The 10,516-nt window shown below is 33.2% G+C and overlaps 1 protein-coding gene across 3 annotated transcripts in view; it reads right to left on the reverse strand.

The window, feature by feature from the left end:
- The window catches only part of LOC102691477 (kinase non-catalytic C-lobe domain-containing protein 1), a 38,723-nt gene that overhangs the window by 25,281 nt on the left and 2,926 nt on the right, over positions 1-10,516 (reverse strand). For all 3 annotated transcript variants that reach the window (XM_015347070.2, XM_015347069.2, XM_069188972.1), the window contains exons 2-3: positions 9,785-9,983; positions 5,830-5,888 (exon numbers count right to left, since the gene is read on the reverse strand). In XM_015347070.2, the coding sequence (XP_015202556.2) occupies positions 5,830-5,888; positions 9,785-9,983 (258 nt within the window). The remainder of the gene's footprint in view (positions 1-5,829; positions 5,889-9,784; positions 9,984-10,516) is intronic.

Below are 10,516 nucleotides of genomic sequence, written 5' to 3' on the forward strand. Positions count from 1 at the left end.
AAATTATACTTTAAACCATATTACCTAAAGTTTTGTTTTGCTTCTCCACAACAACTAGAAAATTAAAATGATGTATGAAAATAAACACCCTAGTGTTGTTCATAAACATTTTCTTTAACCTTATATTTATAATAAATGTTTTTGCATTTGAGGTCATTTGAGATTTTGACTAGTATATCAAATTGATACAACTTACGAAGAAAAGTGGTCCTAAAACAGTTCCCTGTGGTACACCACTAATTACATCAACCCAGTCTGAGCATTAATCTCTTATTTGTAATGTTTTCTATTCATTAACCAATTCATTTTCCAAATACATGAAAACTGTTTATAATTGAGAACTTATTTAGGAGAAAATTTATCAAAAGGTTCTTGAGTATCTTAATATATCTATGAATCTTTAACTGCTCTTACTTTTTAAAAATAATCAGCAGTTTGGTTAAACCAGACAGATTGGACAATCCATAATAACTATTCCATATAATTCTATTGCCACATACTTGAGAGTCTAAGTTAAGTCTAATAACCTTACATTTAATAGAAGTGTAACATTTTGATGAATAATAACTTGGATAGGCACTATATTACAAATTGTCCAGTCAATGGATATTATCCCTGTCTTGAGAATATTGGAAGACATGTGCTAGAGTCCTATAAATAACATCTTGTTTCTTTGAGCACAATAGATATCATACCTTCATGTCCTGGAGACATGTTTATCCAAAGTACCTCCAATACTTGCAACATTCCAGGCTTTTCTATGCAAACATTATTTAATATAGAAATTTGTCTTATCTCAGCCTGAGGAATGTTGTTGAGTTCTTTCCTTGGTGAACATCTGAATGCAACATACTTTGAATGAATCAGTCATTTCCAGCCAGCAAGAAAAGAAGAAAGTGGAAAAGGTGGCTACACAATAAGGGCAGCTGTCAACTCTGATTGATAACGTAAAATGTGTTGATTAAGCAGCAAGCAGGAAGTATGTGGTGTCTGACAGAGGTGCTGGTATGTATTCTTATACAACCTTCTGCAAAAGGGTCAAGCTCGATCCCTAGCCTTTATCCTTCTGTGCTGTCACCCCAGCCTTGTAAATTCAATTGAACTGAGCCTAGCCAAGGGCTGTTGTTCAGATTAACTTTCATGTTCTGCCTCTTTATTGAGTCTCATGCATGATTAGCAGGGGTGAAAACACTTCAATATTGCATTGTACTTACATTCACACAACACTGTATAAAAAAGCTCAAGAAGTGGTTAAATACATATATTGCATAGACTTCTCTCTTACAACTTTTAAAATACAGAGGAGGAGTTTAGTGGTTCAGGGAAAAATAAATACAATGGCTACATTTCCATTTGAACATTTTTTTTTGTGTGGGAACAAGGAGAGGTTTATTCCGTGCTGAAAAGAAAGACACAGTGTTTCGGCTATGGAGAGTTATTCAGGTGCGATGGAGAGAGGGGAACTACCAGATAAATAAAGAATGGAAGAACAAAAGGCAGATTTTTCTGCTTATGCATTTCATTCCCAGCATTCCAATTAGGCTTCACCAATTGTTTCTTTATGTGGAAGGGGAGACATTCTGCCCTCCGACATAGCTTGACATGCTTAAAGCCTGACAGAACCTTATAGAAGAGTTAGAGCTGAATGGAGTAGCAGTACATCACACACTGACATCATGCATTCCTATAGGCACCCTGATAGACTCAGGAGTTACTGTTTCGTAAATGGCTTAGAAAGCTTTTGCCAACAAATCTGAAGTCTACTTTTAATGTTGCTCAGTAAAATGTGCATCATATATTGGTAATTTCCTGTCACAACTGTCACTGTCACAACCACACTCAGCCTGTGTAACGAACAGTTCTTTCTGGACCCTATGCGGACGACACAATTCGAAGAAGTGGGGAAACACTGGGGAAACGTCATGCAGGAATACGGGGCTGAAGACAGGGGGGCGTGTCCACGGTGCGCTGGTGCACGGGGGAGGTGTGGCCGAGGCGAACAATCCAAAAGAGAAATCCTTAGAGAGTATCCAAACAAATGGGTAAGTCCAAAACCAGGAGATCCATCAAAACACGGAATTAAAACCAGAGGCCGGGTCGGAACCGGCAGACAGGGAACAGGAACGGGAACCGAGATTAAAACCTTAACGGGACCAGGCGCTTCCAGGTCCCGGACTCGCACGATATGGAAATCAGATGCAGAGCCCTGATGAGCGTCAGCGCCTGGCTTTTAAGGTGGGCTGGGAATAGGAAACAGGTGCACAGAATAAAGTCTCAAGTGAAAGGGCTGGAGCACCCTTAAGGAGGGGGGACTATAATCGTGACAGCCTGAGCTTGGATAGATTACCTTACCTTACTGTAATGTTACAGGAGCCCACATGATTTTCATGTGATAGGCATTAATTAACTTCACAATTCTATTGAATGGAATTTAAGTGTCCCGTAATTTAACTGCTCAAAAAAATTATTTGATCATTCCACTGTAACATAAGCCTATACACGTATATTACACAACTCACAAATATGCATAAAAGAAAAAATATGTGAACAGTATAACTTTCCTGGAGAATAAGAGAGTGAAACATCTTGAGTGAGGAAGAACCTTAACCACATTGAAATTAGTCAATGTGACAAAATCAATGTAGATCCACAATCAGAACAAACATTATTTAAAGGAATTTATGTAGCATTTAGATAACAGAAAATCAGTGCTATGTTAACTGTACTCTCACAGTTCAAATGGTATGTTGCACTATTTTTTATAAAACCCATTTATCAACCCATTAAACAGTCAATAAGGAATTAGCAGGTCATGCCTTTCCATTATCAATAATTCCCAGAAAGAACTGGACTTCAGATTTATCTTGCATGACAGGATACACATTTCAGGCTACATCTGACAAATATGTAATTATTTTTCCTGGGTGCCATTTATTTTACTTGATATACAGAGTAATAGAAAGAACCAAAAGAGATCAAAGAAACTTAAAACAAGATCGCAACTTCAGTTGAAACACTTTACACATTCTGTACAAATGGGCTGTTAAGTCTATGCATGTCAAGTTTCCAGAGCCAGAAGGGCATAGAATGCAGGCACACAAAATGAAATATAAGAAATAGAAGCTAAAAACAGAAAAACAGAAATAAAACCAATTATTGAAGTTTAATGTGAAAGTGATGAAATGTGAATTTCTCTTACATTATAGAACCATAAATATAAACCATGTAACTTCACATAAGAAATTCAGCTTTTCCCCAGCTCTCTTCTGTTTTTGTCTGACTTCAATAGGTTACTGAACATAATAAGCAGTCAAGGATAAAACAACAATATAAGCTCTCCGAGAGCTCAGGTGTTTATCTCTCTACCCTGAAGTGTGATATGAAAGCTAACAGTTCACTAAAAATCCCACTCACTAAATTACTGGCAAGACTTGCTACAATATGATTAGCAGGCCTGTGGATGCCTTATTTTTTTCTGAAGCACTGCCTAAATTACAATATTTTTTGTCAGCTGCTTTAAGGAAGAATGAGGTAGTTACCAGCAGCAGGCTGATATAAGTAAACAATGATAATTGCAGCAAATAACATGCCTCACTGACTATAGATATTTTTTCCATTATGTGAGAAATAAATCCTAATTGTCATACTCTTATAGCACTGTACAACACAGTATACCCAACTTTCCCCTACGGATCTTACTGATATACTGTACATGAAAGCATGAAGAAAGTAACCTGTAACTTTCTACAAAATACAATGTGACCCCATGCATTTCATCACTTCATAGAAATTAATTTAATGAATTTAATGATACATGAATTTTCCCCAAATAATTTAATTTTCATTTAACATACCTGAAAGGTTGTAAGAAATTTTGAGTCTAAATAAATACAATTTAAACCAACACAAATCAAGGAAACTGAGATGATAACAGGGAAATAATACGACTTTTAACAAAAAGTTGATTGAAAGCATTGTTAATATATAACTAATAACATATTAACATAAATTACTTTTAACATTTCCAACTGTTTAGCTACAGTGAAAGACATCATTTCTTCTACTAGATGCAGATTTCTTTTTCAACTGACTGCTCAGGTGGAAGATACAAATACAAGTGGAAAGAAGCCTATGTCAGCCTAATCTAAATCAAAACCTGGACTAAAAATGATTGTTAAGTATAAGAAAAAGTGTATATTATTTTTCATATCTTAACATTTATAATGAGCATAAATATCATAACACTGCTTGAATTTTTAAAAAGAATTTGTTGCATTCAAATAATTTTTTTTCATTTTAGTATAATATACTACATGTGAAATAGCGAAGAAATTAAACACATACATTTAGAAATATTCATATTTCTATATGGGTCCAGTATTCAATCATCCATTCAAGTCTGTTCAACACTTAAAATGCAGAACTGGGTCAGCAGTGAACCAAATCATAAAAGACAGTTTGTCAGACACACTCAAAAAAATGAGAACAATTGGACAGCCAAGTCATGTGCTGAGACATGCTTATACAGACAGCAATATAAACAATCAAATAACATGTTTTGAACTTATTGTTTTAACACAGATCTACTATTATAAGCAGGCAGAAGAAAGAGTAAAAGGAATGCACAGTGTATGCAAGACTAAGGAAATCTGGGAACTTGTACAGGAGTGAAAAAGTAATCTTGGAATTTGAACATACCATTGAAGATAAAAAAATGGTATCCTTTATCTGAAGCAGTGTTATTTGCTATTCATTAACTGCAGTTGTAAGTATGAACACACCATTTCTGAACTATGTTTACTCACCTGGAATCTTTACATTCACTTAATGGGGTTAACAAGTTCTGAAAATGTATTCAACAGCTTGCTATATACAATAAAAGTAGGTAAGCTATACAATCATTCATCAAATTCAGTATCCAGAGAAATCCCTATCCTGTGATTTAGAAAACAATAGAACTCTTAATGTTCTTTCTATCCCAAATTGGAGACTTTAGTCTGCATTGATGTTCAGAATATTTGCTTTGAAATGGAGATTGTGTGATATTGATTTACCTTAGATTAAACGTACACTAATATGGTGCTGGTTGCCAGAATTTTAATCAAAAAGTCAATAATTCCATTATGCTATCTTCCTTCCTACACTAAATTTCATGAAACAAATGTCATACATAGAGGCACAATATAAAGTAGTAGTATCACTTTTTTCTGGTTGATAGCACCTGCATTTAAAGAACTCATACGGCTAGTCTCATTTCCATGGGTATAATTTCAAATTACAAGCCTAAAGTTGTTCTAAAAGGTGAATATATACACTATGTACTACCACTGTACCTATGTTATTTTGATGTTCAAAAAGTATATAGTAAGTATATATATATTTTGTAAATATATAGTATATTTATTTATAATTTAGTGATATAGTAAAAAACAGTACTTTTGTTCTAAAACATTCTGGATATGCACTGTATACACTGTAATGATCAATTTCTTTACCTAAATTGGTCTAAATTCTTTAAACATCTGCTAAGACTAACAAAAAGTGGATCACTGTATGATTTTTTTAGAAAAAAAGACAGCAAGTAAATTTTCAAAAGAACAATAATAGTGAAAACATATCAATAATGAGAATAATAGAAGAAACAGGATTTTTTTAAAAAGAAACACATTACATAACACAGCAATATCTGTGGGTTGCAGTTCTACATATTAAGACTTCAATTGTCATTTCAAATATTATTCTGCATTTTAAAAGAAATTATTTAAAGACATTTTTTTCAAAGCAATAACACTTAAAATGCCACTGAACAACTGAAATGTGAATACTTACTTCAAAAGTGTTACCTGTTCTGTCAAACTCAGGAGGTACAAATGCACCTTCTGGATCATCTGAAAAAACAAAATAATGACAACTGACGATATCCTTGCATGCATGTGCCCTAACACATAGGGCATGCCAAAACAGCAACAACAGCACAGTGATATAATTACACCGCAGTGATGAGCTCGTCAGGGTAAAAGTGGTTTGTATTTACTAAACACTGTGACCGCTTGTTTATTTATGATACGACAGAAATTGATCACGGAGAAATCATGGAGACTTCCTTTTGTGATTTTAATTTCCTCATATTCATCAATTTACCTTAACAGTCATGCCATTCTTGATTGTTGTAGCTCATAATGATTTATATGAATACGTGGGAGTATTTAAAGTTGTGCAATGGAGAAAATGTGATGATGCCTAGTTATCAATGTCTTTGTCCTCAGCCAGTTTTACTGAAGCATAAACACAGCAGCAACATCACAGTAAGACCATGCCTGCACTGAATCACAATATTAAAAGCACTGGATTGAATTCTTTGTAAAATTATTAAGACGAGTGAACTTTAAAATTACTTGGAATCAAGGAAAAAAAAGAAATTGAGCATGTAGTTCAAAAAGCTTACTGAACACTTATCTACACAAGTCCTAAGAATAAACCCCAGTACACATTAGTCCAGGAGTCTGCTCCTAATCCCCTCAGACACTATGTCAGGTTCTTCAGGAAGATGTATGTAAAGTCCAATGGCAATCTAACAGGAGAAGGTGTGACAACCTGAAAGGTCTAAACGTCCTCTTCAAAACTGATGAAAAAAAATTGGAGAAGGGGGAGACTTCATCCCATCACACATGTGGTCAACTTTCATTAAAATGCATTTCCACAAAACAGTATTCTATAAAATTCAAATGGAAAAAGACAAATGTGATATTTTATGTCTCTATAATATACATAATAAGAAGTAATCTGAAAGCAGCTGCTCTTCTATATTCTATATATATATAATCTATATTCATTAGGCAAAATAAACACAAATTTAAGAAAATATATTTAAATTACTGAACTACAGTCCTCAATATAATATTAAGGCCAGGTACACAACATTATTTGGAATACAAGTAACATAACTTGCAGATAACCAAAAACTGTTTTTAATACCAGTGTTAGTTTTAAAATTGGAAAACAGCCACAGATATAAGTTAATATAAACTCCATTGTTTATAAAAATACATCAACAGTGTATGTCTATATGATTGAGATTTGATTATTCTAAGAGTTTGACAGAAGCTTTAACATGATTTTATTATTAGGATCATATTATGATCAATTAGGACCTGACACGTAAAACATAGTGCAACACTTAAAATCTGCCTCATTCTCCTCCTTGTGTTTGGTCCTTCAAAGTTCACTGTTTATATCTGATGTCACTGGAATTACAGGAATTATTATATAAATATGGGATAAGGTCTAGTTTCTAGATCATTCAAAAACATTTTAATAGATCAATATTTGCATTCCTTTTGGAATACCCTGCATACAGTAAATAAAAATGACTGTAAAAGCTTCTGGAAAGCTAAGATGACATTTTACTGCATAACTTAATGTTACACTGCTGATATAAACTAGGACAACACATCCACAGGGTAAAACATAGGAAATACAATTTTATAGCCATAACAGCAAAGGAAATTTAGAAAATAGGTCAAGCTTGTGTGAGCCCTGTCTCTGCAGGATTTATTATGTCTTGTATTAAAAATGGCACAGGCCTGAAAAACTCCTCAAGGTTATTACCGCTAAGAAGAAATGAAGAATTAATAGTCTACGACACAACTGTTTTTGATAAGAAAGAAGAACATAGGACAGTAAAGATAAAGACTATCTGACACAATCAGTACTGTAGCAATGTCAAATTAAAGAGTTAAGTCTAAAATTTGAGTTATTCCTAAATGATCAAGTAAAATAATGTCCTTAACATGCATAATATCAATTAAAACAAAGTATTATAAAATTGTGTATTATTTTAAGTGTACATTTTTAAAATTAAATGCACAGTAAGAGCAGTATCCTAAATATTGTCAAAAGGGTTATGCTGTAGTGATTGTACTTTAACCACTAACTTACAAAGAGAATTCTATATGATTCAGGAATAAATTAAGGGCCCAGAAAACATCTGACATAATATCAGTCTGTCAATGTACTTTTAGAGTTTCATACTCATTCTTAATCCACATGACAAAATCCATAATGTTGTATCATTATTTATAAACTGGGTTTAAAGACATCATTCTGAAGGTCAAACACAAATACTCTAAACCTAAAAGAATCTTGAAGAAAAATATCAAACAGTTAAACTGATACCCCGAAACCCATCAATTCTGGTATGTTAATATTGTAATAATGATGTGAGTGAAAAATGATTTTATGTGTTATATCTTAGCTTGGACTGTGGAGCTCAGAAACTAGTCTCTTATTAAATTTAAAAAAGCTTAAGGTCAAACTACATCTATTATCATTTGATGATTAAATTACAATGCCTGTAAACTGTCTTAATCAATCTAATTTATTTAAACCATACAAAAATTCACAAAGTGTAATAACTAATTAGGTGCTTTAAAAAAGCAAAAAGTTCTCAATTTAGGATGAGTGATTATCTCCCAGCATAATGGTGAGATAAAATATATTTTGTATTTCGCATGACCCACTTCTCATAAATTAAATACATCTCATCTCTCCAAAAGGTATGGGGTTGTACGTTCCACACTAATCTTAATGTTATCTCCAAGCATATTAGTTCCTGATCTTAAAAATGTTTCTCATGGTGGTATGAATTCACTGAATTCAGGGCTAAGTTGGAAACCTTACAAAATAAGGATTAGAGTTATCTTACTTGCAGCACGTCTTTGCCAATGCAGAGTAAAATGAAAAGTATGGGTGAAGATTGTTTACAATAGTACAGTATGTACCCCTTTTTAAGACTTACACCATGTAATGTAGAGGTACTAAAACACAGATATTAAGAAAGAAATTTCAAATATTAATATATATTATGAGAAGGACTTCTGTGTGGTTGCTTTTACTTTTTTTGTCAAAAATAATTTCATATTTCCTTATAAAGTCAGAATGATTTCAAAAACAGCTCACAGCTGTCCTTATACCAGATTACAGATACAGTGTAGACTTTGATCTCTGATTAATATAAAACGTACACACTATTTAAACTTTGATTTTTTAAGAAAATGACTTGAAGAGATTGAAGAGAAACTTTCAGCCATATGAGGAAGATAGACTAAACTGGTTTAGTCTTAGGTTCACACTTGTGTTTTTGTTGCTATTTATATAATCCCACATGAAAAAAATGACCATAAATCAATCCATTCACAGAAGATGAAGCCATTCTTTTTAGCCATGTTAAAGACTTTAACGATTCTTTTTTAAAGCTTTTTGCTTCCTAAGATTACCTCCCAATTTTATTAAAGTAACTTTTAGCTAAAGTATGAGCAAATGTAACAAGTGGAAAAAAGCAAAAAAGTTTAAGAAAATTAATATCTTGTATTTTTCTACTTAGCAAATGCTGCACTACATTAAAAAGATCTCTAAGTGATCTGGTAGTAACCACTGTTTTGTTATGCAACAAAAATATAGATGCTTTGTCAGATATGAATGAATGAGCAAGAAAATCACTAAGGTAAAAGCATTAATAAAAAAAAACACAAAGTGTAAGGCTTTTACTCATAGAACTGTAAATGACTGAAAGTAGGCTTTCCAGTCATAGCTTTTTGTGTAACCTTTGGCTCTGTAATCAAACAAAAAGTTTAACTACAACAGTATTTCTTTTCATAAAATGTGTATCCTAAAATTACATTGAAATCTGATACTGGGTTTCACGAACTAGATTAAATCAAATCCATCAATCAAACATAATCACATGATCATGTAAGAATGTAAATAATAAAGAATATTCACTCACCACTGAGCTGTTCCATGAAGCACACATTTCCATGTGCATTGAAGGCCAGAGTGTCAGGGGTGATGCACAGTGTATGGAAGAGAGCAGAGTGGGCAATGCATCTCAAAGAGAGGGCGCACTCCAGGCATACTGCCCAGATCTCCTGCTCAGTGAGACAGTTATCCCGCAGTGACAGGATATCTGCTAGGGACACATTTTCCTGCCAAAAGAAGCATTAATTCATTATACTGCATTTTTTGCCATAATCTATAGCTGTTTAGGCCTGGGCAAGATTCCACTAGCTGTCAGCTCAATTGGTATTTGCTAATTCACCCAAAAAAGTTGTCTCATAAGTGTAGATTTTGAATGCCCAAAGTGAAGAATTAAGATTAATCATATATGTTATATTGAGAGTCATAAAAGCAAAGAGTGTGGTCTCTCAGCTGCAACTTCAACATTTAACAAATCGAACATAGAACAGTACTCAACCATTCCACACAATTTGGTAATCCATTTTAAGAATGGAAAAGCAGATCTGTTAATAAAATGTATTTATTGCTATTTTTTTCTTGCATAAGTAAAAAAGGTTAAATTAAGTCATTACAATATTAGATTTATGATTCTTTTTGTGTACCTTGGAGAAATTGTCTTGAAATGATAGCCACCCATGATATGTATTTGCTTGTAAATAACCAGCTACATTAATGGAAAATAGATATTTATCCTACGTAATCCTTTCCACACAGTTTTTTT

The sequence above is a fragment of the Lepisosteus oculatus genome, chromosome 4 (assembly GCF_040954835.1).
Source record: "Lepisosteus oculatus isolate fLepOcu1 chromosome 4, fLepOcu1.hap2, whole genome shotgun sequence".
NCBI lineage: Eukaryota > Metazoa > Chordata > Actinopteri > Semionotiformes > Lepisosteidae > Lepisosteus > Lepisosteus oculatus.